This window comes from Ceratotherium simum, chromosome 19 (genome assembly GCF_057802395.1).
Source record: "Ceratotherium simum simum isolate JZ-2026a chromosome 19, ASM5780239v1, whole genome shotgun sequence".
NCBI classification, from domain to species: Eukaryota; Metazoa; Chordata; class Mammalia; order Perissodactyla; family Rhinocerotidae; genus Ceratotherium; species Ceratotherium simum.
Window position 1 is genome coordinate 51,451,146 of NC_141918.1, and position 18,969 is coordinate 51,470,114.

An 18,969-nucleotide genomic window follows, 5' to 3' on the forward strand; every position below is an offset into this window, starting at 1 on the left:
ATTTTATGAAATTGGCATAGCCTTTTAGTTTAAGATCTTTTTATCCTTGGCGTTCTGGAATTTTACAATGATGTGAATAAGTATGAGTCTTCTTTGATTGATTATTCTAGATAGTTGATATTAGGACCTTTTGGTTTAAAGATTGGTATATATCTTCTTGAATCCCATTGAGAATACTAGCTAGATGTGTTTTTAACATTTTTTTCTCTTCCTTTCCCTTTATTTTCCTTGGCGTTGATCTTAGACCTTTTGTAGCCTGGAGTTTGTTTCCAGTAAGTGTGCAGAGAGGAGCTTCCTATTATGCTGAAAATCCCTGAAATGCCAGAAGGAGGAACACTTTCCTCTGGGTCACTAATATCCGTACTAGTCCCCTTAGTTCTGTATACTGATTCCAAAAGTATGAATTCACTGTGGAAACTATGGAAAATAAACCTAATTACCAAGAAGATAACAAAAATCACTTGTAAGCCCATCAGCTAGAGATAAAACTATTTATAAAATACGTCATGTATAACATAAAATTAGGACCATATTTCCCATTCTGTTTTATAATTTGAAATTCATACTCAGCAATGAGTCTTTCTTCATGTCATTAAAATATTCTTCTAAGTCATCACTGTTAATGGTGGTATAATATTCAATTATATAAATATTCCATATTTTCTTTAGCCATTTTCCTATTGTTGGACATTGTGTATATATCTGTTTTTTCTTATAAATAGCACTGCATGCATATATTTGTATCTAAATATTTGTACATAATTTTTTACTTAGAATAAACTGCAAGAAGTGTAATTTTTGAGCCAAAGAATATGGATATGTTAAGGTGTTTGTTTTAGAATTTTTCTAGAGCTTCTTATACCCGCATGCTTGGATCAGTCTAAGGCTGTCCTTTGTTAACTGTGCAGGCATGAATCTGTAGTCCTCTCTAATACGCAAATTGGTGTTTACACGGATCGCTTTTTCAGCAGCCTGGATTAGAGATCTGCTATGTAGATAGAACTAAAATTACCAGTAACACCATTCCCTGCAAAATAATATTTTGCCTTTCTTCTCTCTCTATTACATCTTTTGGACGGATTTTCTTTACCGCTGCATGGTCTTCAACGACTGCTGAAAACAGATTACGGCAGAATCCAAACCAAAAAAAAAAAGAGAGAGGAAAATGTTACTATACTAGTTTATGGCCTTTCTTTTAAGAGCAAATAAAAAAGAATGCCCTGTAATTTGATTAAACATTGATAAGGTTATATTGTCTTGTGGAAGAATCTCTAGTGGGCTTGTCCTCTCAGTGTGTTAAAGATCCTAGGAGGAACTGTCATATATGGAGCACCTCTGTGCCCCAGGCACCAATGTGGGCACTTTCTGTACGTTATGCCCAAGGCTTGTGCCACCTTTGTGAGGTGGGTATCATCACCACTTTATAGATTTAAAAAAATGAGGTTTAATGAGGGTGTGAAACATTGCTGTGTCACATGGTTGTTGGTTGCCTAGAAGTCTCTATAATGTAAGTTCTTTGAGAGCACTGAAATTGTCTTGTCCACTGGTGTATACCCAGCACTAGATCAGTCTCAACATGTAGTAGCCTCTCCAGAAATATTTGTTGAACGCTGAAAAAAGATGTTAACAGAGGTTGGATTCAAACCCTAGTCATTTTGAACCTGAAACTTTTTCTACCAGGCAGATGTCAGCTTCTTCAGAGTTTCACTGTTTCACTGAGAGGTTTGCCCCTAAGTGATGTGCTTGTTTAGTGCTTAGTGTCTCCTTTCCCAATTTTCATTTGATCACTTAGGTAAATTGCTTCACATAAAATTTTACTGCCCTTTGGGAGAATCTTCTGTTGAGTCAAATGTAACTAAAACAATACTGAGCATATAAGAACCAAGCAAGAGTTAGAACCTTTCCTGTAAAAAGTTCCTAAATCCACACAAGCAGTTGTTGTAACTTCTACTTTGAACTTTGTAATGCATAACAGTTCCTCAAGAACGTGACACTGTCTTTGAGTCTCTCTCTGAATCTTATGTAGAAGTTTCTTAGCACTGGGCTTAGTGCATTAGGATCTAATCCTCATCCTCCGAGAAAGGAAATCCTTGAAGACTCACAGCAGTGTGCAGGCCTGAGTTGTCACAGAGCTGTTTTCAGAAAGCACACAGCTTTGGTCAAGGTCAGAGGACTGATGGGCAGTGCGGTCAGCTAATTCGTCTTCACATCGGATGGGCCTTTCTGTTCCATCTGTCATATTTGACTACCAAATCCAGCAATCTACCATTTCCTAAAAAAAAAAAGTTTATCTTGTGTATTTATTACAGGCATCCTTTATATAAAGCAGACACAAAGGCACTTTGACGTCAACTCAGATGAAGAAAAGGGCGAGGTTTATGGGTTTCCCCCAAGTTATGTTTAATTAAATCACAGTTTACTGATTTTCAGCTCAACAGTTGTTTGTTGAATGTCTGCTATGTGCTGGGCACCCTGCTAGACACGGAAAATACAGAAATGGTAAATTACTCCTTCCTGGACCTCACAGTCTGCTCAGAGACAGACAGACAAACAAATCTCCTGGAGTGTGGTCAGGGCTGCAGTGACTGGGGGATGAGGAAGGACCTAGAGGAGGACAGAGCATCTCCTGAGAGGAGAGACGCAGGCAAGTCCAAGCCCTCATTTCACACTTGGACTCACACCACAGCCTTCCACAGTGCTGCCGAAGGATCTTTCTAGAAATCCAGTCACGTCACTTCCATATTTAAATGCCTCAACAGCTGCCCACTGACTGCCCCTAAGTCTGCAGCCCCCTTTCAGCGACTCCCATGCCCCCTACTGCCCTGCTCCCTTGACAGCCTGACTCCTAAGTTCACATCTTGCCCTGGCCACTTATCAACTCTGTGATCCTTGGGAGTTACTAACCTCTCTGCAGCTCAGTTTCCTTCAACTGGGTTAATCTCAATAATCTGTCTCATAATGTTATTGGGAGGATTAAATGATTTGATATAAAACTCTTAGAAAAGTGCCCAGCACATAGTGATGACCACAGAAGGGATGGCTGTTACTGTTGTCATTGTCATTCCATCTTTCCCAGGCTGGGGTTATCGTCTGTACTTCCCTGGATTTGCACAAAGCACCATTGCAAATACTGTCACTACTACATAGTTGAATTGTTAGGTTGCTTCTCTCTATTTCAGGTCTTTATCATCAACAAATTCTAGACTTGTCACCCTGATTAGATTATGAACTCTGAGGTTAGCAGTTTTACCACAATTCTTTTTATGTTTTATTTTTGTATTTCCCCACAGATCTAAATACAGGGCATGGTGCAGACACTCAGACATTTGCTTATTGATGGAGGGGGAAATCTCTTTTTCTCTAAATCTCTCTTTGTGAAGCCTTTTGTAACCATTCTCTCCTTTTCTTCTCTCTATTGTACTATCAGCATGTTAACATTTTTTACATATTTCTGCTGTAGCTCTCGTCCAGTTCCATTGTAATCATTTGCTTGAACTACCACCCCCTACCCCTCCTCTGTCTGGGTAGGAGTTGCTCTCATTTGAGTCTGTGGCCTTTAGCAAAGGGACTGTGCATAGTAGACACTCATATTTGAGTGAATGCTTGATAAAGAAAGAATAATATGCATTATATTAAGGCCACTATATTTGAGGAAATAGGTGAGAAAAAAATTGCATGATTTCTTTTTTATATCTATTTCTTTTGATTCACTAAATGTCCAAGAAGACCTAATAATTTAGAGATTCTAACTAACCAAGCAAGAAACTCCAAATAAATATTCTTCTAACATAGAAGCAAGCATTCCAACAACTTTACTGGTACTAGTATGTCTCCTAGCTCCATGTTTTCTAGGATAAAATGTTTTATCTGTAGTTTCTAAGAAAATATCAAAATATGAAAACCACCTAAGTTGTTATAGAGGTAAAAATGGGTGGTGGATTTTGATGTTGCTGGATTAAACTACTTTCAGAAGAAAATTCAAATTGGGTTAGATTTCACAGCACTGAAAATTGTTGAAGAGGAATTTCCTGCTAAAAACTATTTTGACTGGGTGTTGTGTAACAAGATAGTAGGTAATCTGAATTTCATCTTTTATGAATGTGACTATAGATGAGAAATGATTGTTTTTATTGTCACACTTTTGTTTCAGTTCCATGCTATACGTTATCATATAAAAGGTGACATCTTTTAGCAATGAAGAGGTGATTAAAAAAGTCAGCATGTGTCTTCTGCAGCTTAACAAGAGGGTAAAACCCTGCATATACCATGTGTGTTTTAAACTCATGCTTAACGATTTAAATGCTTGCTTACCACCAAATCTATCCATAGTCTTCCTCAAGATGAGACTTATTTGTAACAGAACTGTTCATAAGTTCTGTTTTATATTTAGGAAGAATAGTAAAGATATTGGTAATACATCTTCATGGCTGAATTTCTCACAGCAGTGAGGGAATCTGTATTTTAAGTCAATAAATTTAAAACTATAAATAAAGTTCTCTTATTGTGATTTTCATTCATTGGTAAATGGTTAACTCTGATTGCTAGTGAAAGTACTAGAACTTTTGGGTCTTCTTATTCCAGCAAGAACCTTATGCCAGTTTCAGGTTTCTACGTTTGGTTTCATCTCTATTCCAAACTGTCCCACTTCTGAGAAGTCAGACTCTGAAATTCTTTTCAGGGCTCTTCTGTTCTTCTTCCTCCTTCCCTCCCTCCCTCGTTCCCACTCCCTGACTCTCTGACCCCCTCTCTTCTCCTGGTTCTCCATTAAAATACCCATGTCCATGTGGCCCTAACCCTGTTCAGCCATGGTAGCCACACCTCGACTCTCTTGTCCCCTTTTCTGCTCTGTTTTCCCTCCTTCCCTTCTCCCCACGCCACATTATCCTTTTATCTTTTTATCTTATTATCCCATTATCCCATTCCTCCCTCCCACTCCTGGAATTCCAGGCAGGTTGGGTCCATTACAACCCATGATCTCAGCTTTTCACTCTTCCCTTATTGACTCAGTGTCCATTGTCCCCACTGATTTGCTGCCATCCCACACAGAGGATGTCCTCAGCTCCCTCCATTACTTCAGAGCCCCGCCTTGACTGCCTCACTCCCAGCAGGTGCTTCTTACTTGCCCATGAAGATTGAGGAGGTCAATCCACAGCTGCCTCCAACTTCCTATGGCTACACCCCAGTTTTTTTGTGTTTTATATCTTCTTCTCGGCCTTTTTCTGACACGCCTATCTGTGAGGCTAACCCCCTGAGAGTATTTCATTGTACAGATTAAATTGACTTTTTAAACCAGTTTCTTAAAATGAACTTAGATTGTTTCTGTTTTTTTTTTAATGAATACAAGCAGTTTTGAAATAAACATCCTTGGATAACTGTATTGCCCACTTGTGAGAGCACAGGCAGTCCTAGCTTTGCATGACTCTCTGACATGCACAGTTTCAGCTACCACTGGTTAGTTAAATCACACCAGTCCCCCAACAACATGGTTCAAATTTCAGTTACCAAGATTTATTGACTGTGAGTAATTGCATGAAGTATAATCTTTGCTGCTGGCTTTTTCAGTCCACAGATCCCTATGTAAATAATGGATGTGTATCGTGGTCAGCGACCAATGTCACTTTTTTTAAAGGCTGTCAGGGATTGGTTGCTATGCATCTGTTTGTCAGTTCCACACAGACAGCAAGGCAAGTAGTTGTATTACTTCTTTGTCTCCCAGTGGTAAACCTACATGACGCTTTATAAAACTGGATAACTGAAAGAGGGAGTTGGCTGATGAAGATGAAAGTGCAGTAAAGAAAAGTGATAATGCTGAAAGTGAAACTCAAATCAAATGTAAATGGGGTTGTGGAAGAAATAGCTGACTGTGGGAATGTTAATGCTGCTGCTGTTCAACACACTCTGGGATTGCCCCAGAAGAGCTTAGTGACACTGAATTTATTGACATAATGAGGAGCGTGGTTGGGATGAAAAGGGTGAAGATGTCCCCGAGGAAGTGACACTGGCACAAAAAATTCATATTAAAGGGACTCTTGGAGATATTTCATAATATTGAAAGTGCAAAGGTTAAAACATTGGAAACTGATCTAAACTTAGAAAGGAATGTGACAATTTACCAAGGCATAGAAAAGATTCTCACTCTGTACTGTAAGTTATATGTTGAGAAGAAGACAATGCACTGTTCCAACTATTCTTGATGAGTTTATTACAAAGAAATAAAACTTTAGTTCTCTATGCTTCCTCTTTAGTTCTTGCATTTACTTGACAGTAGGCACCTTGAGGACAGAGGTCGTGTCTGTGTTATTACTGAGTATCCAGTACCCAGCCTAGAGACTGGCATATGATCAATACTCAATATGTTTTATTGGAGGGAATGAATTCATGAAAGCCTCCATCTACCATCTCCTTGCCCCATTCACTGGTTCCTCCTGTCTCTCTGATCTCTTCATCTTGGCTTTCAGGAAATACCACTCTATCTGTCCATACGGCGTCCATTGCCCTTTGCATGTTCTTTGTTCTTGCCAAATAGGCTGCTCATTATTCATCTGCTGTCTTCCATATGCCTGCTTTCCTTGGAGCCTTTCCCTATGCTGGCCTCCCTCCTAGAAGTTTACTCTTCCTCTCTTCCCTTCCCCCAGCTCTGCCTGGCAATATCATACCATCGGTTCCCCCTTCAGAGCCCAGCCCAAAGGCTTTCTCTTTGAAGCTGTTTCTGATCTCCCTTTCCCCAACCACCCAACCTTTTTTCTTCCTTAAACAACTATGGAGCTGCAACTGCTTCCTAGAGCCTACCAAATATGAGCCATTCATGCTGTTATTTTTACCTTTCCTCCACAAATAGAAGCTCCCCGAGATATCACTTATTCTTCTGTGCATAACCTAGTCTTTACACATAGTTGGTACTCAATGCATATTTTGTTGAAGTGCCCTGCAAAGTGATGCTCCAGAGAGCCATCAAGGAAACTCCATCCCACTAAAAAATATAGAAGATTGTTTTATGGATTATTCTGCTCTTTTTCCTTCTAACTCACAAATGAAAGTTCTGTCATTGTTCCTAGGAGTTGTATGGTGTATCCACTTATTTTAAAATGTCAAAGGCCAGAAGAGTGGAAAATAAGCACATGGTGAAGTGTGAGAGCTGGGAAGATTTTGAGAGATGCATGTAGTCCAACCCTTTAATTTATAGGTGAAGAATCTGAGGTCTAGAATGCTTAAGTGACCTGCCCCAAATCGCACAACCAGTTTGTGGAAACGTCTGGGCCCAGGATGTAATAGCCCAACCCTGTCCAATGCTTGTCCCCGCAAGCTGCCACAGTGCCTGGGAGGATCTTGTTTAGGTGTGGGTGGCTAAGCTGTTCAGAGAGGCATCTGATGTTCTCATACTGCCTCTTATGAACAACAGGTAGGAAGTTGAATCTCTAAATAGATTTTCCTCTCTCCCACCCTTAATCATTACAAGTTCTCTGACTGGATTCATTTACATCAGCTGGGAAATTTCTGGCAGCATTAGCCTTGGATGGCATAGGTTCATTTGCCAACATTTGAGTATACTACATACAGATAAGTGCATAAAGCATAAGTGTGCAGTTTGAATGTTCACAAAGTGCACACATCCGTGTGACCAGCACCCGGATCAGGAAACGGAGCAGCACCAGCAAGTTTAGACACATTTGAAGAAATAAAAGGGTTTTGAAGCTATGTAATTTTCTTTTTTCTCCCCACAGGTATTGTCAGTCTGTGTGTTAACAACAATCCTTGGTTGTATATTTGGGTTGAAACCAAGCTGTGCCAAAGAAGGTAATTAGTACAATGTGAGTGTGTGTGTGTGCGCGTGCACACGTGTGTGTTGATATTCAGCCTTCTTCAGAATGTGATTGAGATAAGCACTATGCCCTAATCCTGTGGGTACTCCAGAGATATTGCAAATTTGATGCTGTTTTGAGCCTTCTTGATGCTCTTTTATTATTTTAGCCACATAATGTTTTATTTACTTGCAAAGTTTCATCCTAAAACAACGAAGAGGGGCTATGACCAAAACACCAACCAACCAAAGGGAAAACCCCCAAAACAACAAAAAATAAATTAAGAACAAAGAAACAAACAACCAGCCATGGCCGACAGGTTCTGGTGGGGCGTCCCTGGAGGCCTCCCCCTGGCTTCCTCCAGGGACTCCTAGGACACTTTCTCCCCAAGGAGTTAGTCACTGAAGTAGCCCTGGAGGTTACCAGGTGACCAGTTAGCATCCCTGGGCAACCAGAAACTTATCGTTATGTGCTCCTAAGGCTCTTAAAATTGCAGACATTGGCAATTTGGAAGGAATAGAGATATTTTTAAGCTTCTTTCTATATTTTTTTCCTTATGTCAAGTGCAGAAATCTATCCAGCACTGACAAGATTACTATAAATAATAAAACCTTGAATCACAGTGCATTGTAGTTGTCATTATTTTGGCTCTGAGGTAGGTCTTTCTTCCCTTTGTAAAACCATTGATGGTCTTCTTAAGGAATTCACTTTTGAAAATTGAACACATTCTTTTCCTGTTCAGTTCTTCTGGAATTGTAATATTAGTCATTTAAAAAAATTATAGTGATTGTTAAGCTATCATTTATTGTTGAATGAAATGTAGTAATTTTATGTATTCAGTCAGCCATCTATTCAGAGCAAATATATCTAAGGTTAACAGAATTAAAAGCTACAGACGTTAGTGTTCCCGTACGTGGTCTTAAGGCATGGAGTAATTCACCTGGAGTTCAGCTGGACATGCAAAAATAAAACTGAAGAATTAAAAATAGCAGTTTTACTCTAAACCTAACATAGTATGCATAGTATTTTAAAAAATTACTGGGTGCATATTAATAAGCTTCAAGTAATAGCTATTATTCTAAAAGCTCCTCACCCCCACCCGGCTCAGGAAAGTTAGTATTTCTGACTCTAGAAATAATTATTGTCATTTCATGTCCTTAAAATTGCCTAATTTCCCAGTGTCATGAGAATTAAATCTTGTGGCAGTGTCTTATTGGGTCAGGAAACCATTAAAGTCAAGAGCTAGGGGTTATTCCTTTTTTCTGTTGGACTCCTATTATTTTACAAGTAGATTTTTTTTCTCACCATCCTGACTTTTTAGTAATCCAATAAACACCTATCTTATTCCAGGTATCTAGTAGAGTTACAACATACACTTGTCTTTTCTTTTTTTTTTTTGTGAGGAAGATCAGCCCTGAGCTAACATCCATGCTAATCCTCCTCTTTTTGCTGAGGAAGACCGGCTCTGAGCTAACATCTATTGCCAATCCTCCTCCTTTTTTTTTCCCCCAAAGTCCCAGTAGATACTTGTATGTCATAGTTGCACATCCTTCTAGTTGCTGTATGTGGGACACGGCCTCAGCATGGCCAGAGAAGCGGTGGGTTGGTGCGCGCCCGGGATCCTAACCCGGGCCGCTGGTAGCGGAGTGCGGGCACTTAACCGCTAAGCCACGGTCCCAGGCCCATAAAATTGTCTTTTTTAATGAAAAGTATTTTTTTCCCATATCTGTCATTTATCTATTTAACAAAAACATACTAGCACCAACGCTAGTCAAGCATCTTGCTGGGTACCAGGGATACACGATGCTGGGCAAAATCCGGGTGTGCTTTTTGTTCCTAAGAAGTTTGTAGTCTAGGGTGAGACTGGGATACTAACCACATAATCTAGGAATAAATGAAATTATGGTGACTGAAGAGAAGGACAAGGTATTATAAAATCTTAAAAAAAGGAAAACGGACCTGGACTGGGGAGTTTGAGAAGGCCTCCCAGAGGGAACCAGGCTGGACCTGATGGTGAAACAGGTGTTTTAGGTGATAGTGGGATGGGCAGTCCTGCAGAATGTGGTCTGCACAGATTACTTCTTTTTTACACCAACTGAGAGTAAGTCAGATATTCTTTCTCTTTCTGAAATATTCATAGCTAATCACTTTGAAAATCTTTTCTCACATTTTGAAATTTTAGAGAACTCCATGGCTGTTTAACCCAACCTTTTCAGAGTATAAAATATTCAGAACAAACTTGTATTCTGACTTTTCCTTACCATACCATGAGTATTGAGGTCTTATCAGACCCAGCAGGGTTTCTCATAAATAAAAAAGCTGGTTTTTTCTATGGCAAGAGATAAAATTGCAAACTCTGTACTTAAGGTTACCTTCTATTTGTGTCGCTTTCTGTGTGTATTTGTGAAAAGATTCTTGGGTAACTTATTACCCCATCTGTGTCTTTAACGTAGTATTTGAATCTAACTTAGTTGTCTAGTTGATATTTACTTTGTAGTTATATGATGATTAGAAACATCTAACTCACTATTCAATGTTTTCAGTTAAAAGTTGCAAAGGTCGCTGTTTTGAGAGAACATTTGGGAACTGTCGCTGTGATGCTGCTTGCGTTGACCTTGGAAACTGTTGTTTAGATTACCAGGAGACATGTATAGAACCAGGTAAAGATGTGCAGGGAAAAGATGGAGTCATGGGCAGTAGTAAGAGATCAAAGGAGAGTTCTGTATCTTTTACGTAAGTGATTTACCTAACTCATATGAGAGTTTTAAAAATTTGGCCTTTATATTTCCTTAGAGAAAAATATTAACATATTGTGCCTTCATTAAACATTTTATGGATAGCAAAGCCATGCCTGTTTTTAAGGTATGCTGAAAGCCTATATAGTCTTATTTGCATTTAAACTAATTTCAAAAAGGCTGCTTCAAATGCATGAATATTCTCATTATGGGCTTATTAAAACAAGAGTTCTTAGATGTCTACCTAAACTTTAAAATATAACTATTGGAATATGTAAATTTTCTGTTTCATTTGGACTTCTCCACATATGACATGGAAAAATATTTAAATGGGAGTGAGCCGGGTTTCAATTAAATTTTGAGAACTCTGAAAATGGCTGGTGGAAGAAGCCAAGATCTACATATGAATTATATGATGATAATTATGTTTGTCCCTGTTTTAAAATGATGAAATTCTGTTTTTTTAGTGAAATAATAATAATTGTTGCCTGCATGTTTTTCATCTGTTAGTTCAGATTGACCTCTGTGGTGGCAGATTCTGTGAGTGACTAAGAGTTATGAAGGAGTTCATTGTCTCTCATGGATCGTGTTCTGGGCTGTCTTTGGATGTGTTGAATTTGGACCGTAATATGTATTTTGTTGCTACTTGTTTGTAGAACGTATATGGACTTGCAGCAAGTTCAGGTGTGGTGAGAAGAGGTTGTCTAGAAGCCTTTGCTCCTGTTCGGATGACTGCAGGGACAAGGACGACTGTTGCATCAACTACAGCTCTGTGTGTCAAGGTCAGGTTTCCATGCATGCACGCACGGGTTCTACAGCAGCCTGATGTCTTCTGGGTCTTAGCTGGCTTTTGCATCGGTGTTATTTTTTATATCAGGAGTCATATTGATTGACCAACTATATTAGCTGACAAAATATTTTTAAAACATTTTATTAAAGAAAATTTCAAACATATTTGTGAGTAAAGAGAGTATGTAGTGAACCTTGTACCCATCAACCAGCTTAATAATTATCGTCTACACATGGCCAGTCACGTTCTATTCATGGTCCTTCACTCTCCCGCTGCCACCCTCTCATGTTCTTTTGCTCTTAGCTATATATTTAATGCTGTATTTGTGGAAAGATCACTTCAGCAGTCTTTCTGACTTCTATGTCCCGGTTCCCTCGTAGTAACTGAGGACAGTGCCTGCCACGCTTTGGGAGAGCAGATGTGAAATTACTGCCCAAGATTATAGGGTGTTATGTAAACTGATGTTATTTCCGTGTCTTGTCTGGGTGTTACAGGGTTCCTTGAAATTCCTTGACAGAACTTGGCTCTCTGTGAGAGCAACTAAGACATCAAGGATTTAATACCAGAAGATTTTGTTGGGTAGATAGAAGGAGGATTGTAAATTTGGGCTGAAAGTATTAACAATTGGAAAATGGAAACGATGCCTTCAAGTTCTCATAAATACTGTAGTATGTTTTAGTCTTGCAATTGTACATTCATTTTTTTCTTCCTGATATCAGCTAACTCTTATTCTGAAACAGAAGGACTCCCTGTATTTGTCATATTTCCCTAGAATCAGGACCCATGTTATCTGTATATCTGTTAACATATTTTGGTTTTGGAATCAGTCCTACTATGTCTCATAGCATCACAATTGTTGTTACTATCAAGTGTCTTCAACTCATTTTGTTTCTTGAAAATATTTTAGGTGAGAAAAGTTGGGTAGAAGAAAAGTGTGAGAGCATTAATGAGCCACAGTGTCCAGCAGGGTAAGATTATATTCTGAGATGCTGATCTTTTCTTTTTTAGAAGTACCATTTGTTTTCTTTTTCCAAATTAAAAAGATAAAAATAATAATTATTCATTGGTTCATTAAGCATTGTTTTTAGTCGGGCCTTATGTTTGCACTGGTGGTATAGAGATGCTTGTGGCATGATGCCACTCTGGAGGCTGGTGGGAAAAAGAGAAGTCATGAATATTTAGTCTCTAGTATTCATGAGTGTTGGGTGGAAGTATTTGTGTCTTCTTTCTTAGGAAGGAAGGACCTTTACTTTCATTTGGAGTTTTGAGAGTTGAACTTGTAGCAAATTGCTTTACAGCTTCTTTTAATTTTTTGTATTTTGATTCATTTATAAATTTTTAGGATAAGCAACATGTCTGTGAAAGGGTGTCACATAATTTTTAGAATTCATATTTGTTCCTTTTGTCCTTATAGTATTTTGCACAGTATCTTATATATACTGGGCCATCAAAAAAAGTTTGTGTGGAATTCAAAGGGTGGAAATTTTATGAAAGCATTAGGTATATTTATCTTTGATCCACTTGAGATCTACTGCCTCATATAAGTTGAATTATACATCTTCAGAAATATATTTTTACCTTTTTAACATAATGATTTTTCCAAACTATTAAAAATTTTAAAGCTATATTTTAGCTTGTTTTGTTTATATATAATTTATTTTTGCTGTATAAGATGTATAGTTTTTTTCTTTTGAATGGGAGAGTATTTTTTTGTTTAAAATAACAGTAACAACAGCAGCAAAAATTAAACCCAAACCAATAAATTCCAGCAGAAGAGACTTTTTTGCAAAGGGGCTTCTCGTTTACCCTCAGCTGTCTTTTAAGTCGAAGGTATATTGGAAATTTTAGACTTAGTGAATTTTGAATCTTTCTTTTCCTTCTAAACATTGATCATTCTTTTTTAATTGTAATGTTGTCTCTTTTAGTGGAAAATATAATTCCTTCTTTCTTTACAAGAAGATCATAATTTAGAACACATTTTATTATACTGGAAATTAGTATACCAGTGTATTTACCTGGTGACCCAGTAAGCTGTTTTTATGTTTTCTGTTGTTTGAATATAAATAATTTTGTACAATTATGGACCATTGTGACTATATGCAGCTGGTTCTGCAGAGTCTCCCAACAGAGCTATGGTACAAATATTAATGGAAATTATATACACATTTTCTTCTTTTTGCATTTGTGTTTATCTATGAGAGTAAGCTGGGGAGGAGGTAGAATTGAAAAAGACAAGATAAGGTGAGTATTTGCTCTCAAATTTTAAATTACCAAGTAAATATTCAGTGGAAAGTTTTTTCATGCTTATCCAGGGGTATCCAACTTTGCTGCCACCTCCCAGATGTCATTAGAAGCTGCAAAATTTCTGAACCGTGTCTGTTTTGGGATAGCCATGTAACAGTCGTCCATAGTTCTTTTCTTTTTCTGGGTCCATCATTATACATGTTTTTTTCCCTCCCTCTGGATTTCCACACCGCACACATTAACTCTGTTTGTGTGTGTGTGTGTATAGCCTTGTTGCTTGTTCATTGCTAGCTTTGGATCATTTCTTTGTTGTTTATGTATTTAAGTGTAGTAAATACTTCTCAAACTTCTATATTAAATATTAATATCTTTTAAATATATTAGACTTAAAAACTAAATATTGTATATAATTTGTGTGATATGAGGTACCATCTATTAGATTCAAGTAGAGACAATAATCAGGAAGTAGTTGTTTAGGAAAAAAAATTAGTTGAAACAAGAACCTAATTTAGAAAACGCTGTTTAAATTTATTCTCCTGCAGATTGGGAAAATATCATTACATTTTGCAGCATCTGGTCTAGCTTTTGGAATAGCAGGAACCATGGATGATGTTCTCTGTAGGGTGGCTCAAAATGTTATGAGTGCTTAATAAATACTATTTGATGATAGATTTATGTGTATAATGAGATACAAAAGCACGCATATAAATATAGATGCTTGTAAAGTATCCTTTATGAGGATGCTTGCTGCGGTTTTTAGTGTACTTTATTTATTTATTTATTTTTTGTGAGGAGGACCAGCCCTGAGCTAACATCTGATGCCAATCCTCCCCTTTTTTTTTTCTTGAGGAAGATTGGCCCTGGGCTAACATCCGTTCCCATCCTCCTCTACTTTATATGGGACGCCGCCACAGCATGGCTTAGCAAGCGGTGCATCAGCGCGCGCCCGGGATCCGAACCGGTGAACCCCGGGCCGCCACAGCAGAGCGCGCGCACTTAACCACTGCGCCACCGGGCCGGCCCCTTTAGTGTACTTTAGGTTACACACCGACCTCCGTGGAGAATCCTCCCCAGACCTGTGCGCAGGGAGGAGGGAGTCTTCACTGGATGGTGTCTTCTTTCTGCTTCTTTAAACATTCTCTTTTTTCTTTCTCCGTACCCAGGTTTGAAACTCCTCCTACCCTCCTGTTTTCTTTGGATGGTTTCAGGGCAGAATATTTACACACCTGGGGTGGACTTCTTCCTGTTATTAACAAACTGAGTGAGTAACTTCAGAGTGTAAAGTACTGTTGGAGTGTCCTGATTTCAGTGAGATAGCCTAGGGAGGCAGCCTTTTTTGGAAAAATACTGGCAGACCCTGTTTGACCAAACTTCTCTCTTGCAAAGTAGTTGGATCTGATGATATGGAACTAGTCTTTCATATTGTAATTACTCTGAAACTGCCCTTTAAATACTGCTAAGATAATGCAGTTATCTTAGGATTTTTACACTTTGATAAAAAATATACATTTTATATATAAGTTTATATATAAATATAAAAATAGAAACATATAAATAAGTATATATTAATATTTTTCTTAGAATTTTGGATTCCTTCTGTGGGAAAATCATTTATTTCTGATATGATACTAGTAGTGTAGACATGGAATATATGCCTCTCATGCTAATGTAGCATCCTTCCAGTTTCTTTGTCTCAATAAAGGTCTTAATTGAATGATTATTCTATAAGTTATTGATGCAGTAGTAGAATGTGTACAGTCAGTCATGCGTCGCATAATGACGGGGATACATTCTGAGAAATGTGTTGTTAGGTGATTTTGCTGTTGTGCAAACATCATAGAGTGTACTTACACAAACCTAGGTGGTATAGCCTACCACACACCCAGACTGTATGGTTATGGGACCACTGTCTACATGTGGTCCATCGTTGACCGAAACATCGTTATGCATGACTGCACACAGTTAGCCTAAGCCCTTGCTTTGGATAATTGGGGAACGTAGCCTGTAATTCTGAACTGTTTGGAAGGCAGTGAGGTATATAGACACATGCCAATCCAAGAACATTTTTTGGCAATGAGGTATTAAAATGCTAGAATCATCAGTTATGTGTTCCTTCCTCAGTAGCAGAGGCGGGAGAAGAGCATGACACCAGGGCTGCATCAGGAATCGTCTGACTTCTGTGCTTTCTCTGACTTGAAGCCAAAAGATGCCTTTTGTCTTGAGAGCAGCGTTGAGTTTGTCCAAAGTTGGCTGGTTCTGGGTCAATGGGTTGGTCCACTGTCAGCCCAGCTACTGCCTCACCCTTATTTTAATTTTGCAGATTTACCTACTAGTGCAGTTTTTTTGTTTGTTTTGTTTTGTTTTTTGTATTACCTCTTGTAATTTAGGTATGTCACCACCAAGTAGTATCAAAGATCTAGCAAGCATCATTATTACAACTGGCCATCTGGAACTTAATGTTTTTAATATGTATGGGATTATTTCATTGGCTTAATTATTTTGTTTAATGTTTTTCTGACTAAGAGAAAAATTAGCTCTTATCTTAACATTGAATTTGAATACACAGTGTTCCTTTGTAATTCACCCTGAATTTTAACATGGTTATAAATCCCTCATGGTTAATTTTTTTATACTGTTTAGATTTCTGTGGTACCAGAGCTATGTGAGGTAAACAGATTGTTTGTTGTATTTAATAACAATCTTTAATTTGTTTTTCCTGTAGAAACCTGTGGAACGTATACTAAAAACATGAGACCAGTATATCCAACAAAAACTTTCCCCAATCACTACAGCATTGTTACAGTAAGCTACACATTTCAATTTTTATGTGCTCACAGAAGTGAGATGTTCAGGGGAATAATTAGATATCAGATCAGAAAAAAATAACTTCTTGTCCATTGTGTAGTTAAGCAAGGAAACCTGGGTTCTGGTCTTTGCTGCTAACTAGCTGTGGTCTTGGGAAGGTCACTTTACCTTCTGAGCCTCGATGTCCCCATCTATGAAAAGAGGTCGTGACTAAAGATCCCAGGAAATGACTTCTAGGTTTTCTTTCAGTTTTAAGATTCTGATTCTTGTGTCCTGTTTCTTCTTGCTGGTTTTATAGCTTAGTTTATTTCAGCCCCAAACTGCCCCGCACTCACATGTTCTCAACTCGTCTTTCCCAGCATCTTGATGAATGAATTTCAGCCAGCCACTTTGCCTGACGTTTTGTTTCAGTAAAAGTTTCCAAATTTAATTTGAATCCAGAAAGAAAGTAGAATTCAGAAAGAAAGTAGAATTCATTAGGCCTTAGGGTTGAAGCCAGAAAATTAATACTTTAGCTTGTATTTATACAAGCTGTTCTCAGACCTAACCAAGAAAGAGTTTGTTCTGCAGAAATGCTTTACTCAGCAATGCAAAAGGACAACAGAGCACTTTTTTTCAAATTTGAGAGGCTGTCTATTTATGTAGACCTTCATCCATAGCATTCCTAACTTATTCTCTCCTATTACGTAATTTAAAACACAAATACTACGTAAAATCTTGACGGGTTGGTTGTGTTTTGACAACACCCATTGTTTTGTTCTTCCCTCCTTAAACTATGTTAAGTTCTTTGTAGCTTCAGTTATCTGTTTCTCTTTGATGATTTTGTCCTGTGACTTTATTTCACATGAAAAAACTCATAACTTGCATAAAACGTGTATTTTGTATTTTTTAGGGACTTTATCCAGAATCCCATGGCATAATTGACAATAAAATGTACGATCCCAAAATGAACGCTTTCTTTGCACTTTATAGTAAAGAAAAATTTAATCCTGAGTGGTACAAAGGAGAACCAGTGAGTTGTTTGTTTGTTTATTTGTTTTGGCTACTAAAATAGTTTTTTTATTATGCTCATTTATTTTAATCAGAGTAAAATATCAGATTCCCTGGAGCTTTTAATAACATATTTCATTTACTGTCTGTGGCCGTCCTTTCGTAAGTGGAGGAAAATGCGGGTCATCCTAAACGCAGATTGTATCCTTATGTAATGAGAGTAGTTTATTTCAGAGCTGGGTTTGGGTTGGGCTGAGCCATTTTTTTTTCTACCTTCTTGTACCAATGGCGTGTAGCACTAGTCTGGGGGTAATATTTTGACTTACACAAAGCTAATTGTTTCTGAAGGAGGTAAACTTTGACTCCATTTGAACATGCTAACTCAGAAGATTCTCTCTGATTGTCATTTAGATGTGTTCTTTTTATTTTTTTAAATTGCCACAATAATTACATAGGGTCTATTTGAGTAGTCTTGATATTCCTCTTAGAAGGAAAAAGAGCATGATGTTTAATTTGCAGGTTATAAATTCAAATTTTAGCTCTGACATTTAAAGCTGTGTGACTTCAGGCACATTATTCTTTCTGTGTTTCCGTTTTCTCCTATTTACACTGTAGATAATACTATTAACTACCTCATAGGGTTATTGTGAGGATTATTTAAATTAATAATCTAGGATGCTTATAGGAATGCTCTTTAGAACTGTACTTGGCGATAATAAGTGCCTAAGTGTTAGTTACATAAGCAAAAACGTCAGTAAATTAAAGATATGTATATTTGTAAATGTTTCTTCTTTTAAGGAGAACCTATTAAGTAGAGGGATGGCTCTGAAAGTTGCAGGAGTTACCAACTGACATAAGTCCATATTTTTAGGTTAATTTTATCTCTAGTTATTTAATTTCTTTTTCTGCTCTTCAGAGTCATGTTATATGATTAATTTGTAGTCTAACTATTGGAGCTGGTTAACCTTAAAAACATTCCAGCACTCGAGAGGGATGCAGTGGTGTTGCATGAATGCATACGTTCCTAAAAGATGAATGTTTGCATAATTTCCTGACTTGCCTTCTTTGTCTTCCCCAGATTTGGCTCACAGCTAACTATCAAGGCCTGAAGACGGGCACATTTTTTTGGCCAGGATCAGATGTGAAAATTAATGGAATTTTCCCAGACATCTATAAAAAATATAATAGGTATGTGTAGATGTACTTTTTCTAGGGCCTATAATATAGAACAGCTTATTTTTACCTCAACTTCTCTTTTTTATCAAGTCCTAAGCTCTAGCATTTGAATGATAATGTTGGCTAACACATGAGAACTGTCTGAATATGGGACTCTATCTCAAACAGTTTTAGATGGTAAATAGTAAAACACGACAAGTTTTTTTCTAGAGGTTTTCTAGAAAGCAACCTGTGGAGTTGGCATTCAGATCTTTGGGCAGAAATAAAAGATGAAGTCATGGTGAAGGTAGAGGTCTCAGAGTGGAGGCACTGCACAACTTTAAGAAGAAAAAGAACTAGGAGAAGGAGATGAAAGTATTAGAGGACTCAGTAGGAATGACTCTCTGGTATCTGGAAATATGATTTAAAAGAAGATGTTAATGGCATCTCT

At 37.7% G+C, this 18,969-nt stretch overlaps 1 protein-coding gene across 1 annotated transcript in view; it reads left to right on the plus strand.

Moving 5' to 3' along the window:
• ENPP1 (ectonucleotide pyrophosphatase/phosphodiesterase 1) overlaps nucleotides 1-18,969 on the plus strand; it is a 65,161-nt gene that overhangs the window by 20,463 nt on the left and 25,729 nt on the right. The window contains exons 2-9 of the mRNA XM_004422326.3: nucleotides 7,722-7,794; nucleotides 10,343-10,459; nucleotides 11,191-11,316; nucleotides 12,232-12,292; nucleotides 14,732-14,829; nucleotides 16,291-16,370; nucleotides 17,266-17,385; nucleotides 18,442-18,551. Of these exons, the coding sequence (XP_004422383.2) occupies nucleotides 7,722-7,794; nucleotides 10,343-10,459; nucleotides 11,191-11,316; nucleotides 12,232-12,292; nucleotides 14,732-14,829; nucleotides 16,291-16,370; nucleotides 17,266-17,385; nucleotides 18,442-18,551 (785 nt within the window). The remainder of the gene's footprint in view (nucleotides 1-7,721; nucleotides 7,795-10,342; nucleotides 10,460-11,190; nucleotides 11,317-12,231; nucleotides 12,293-14,731; nucleotides 14,830-16,290; nucleotides 16,371-17,265; nucleotides 17,386-18,441; nucleotides 18,552-18,969) is intronic.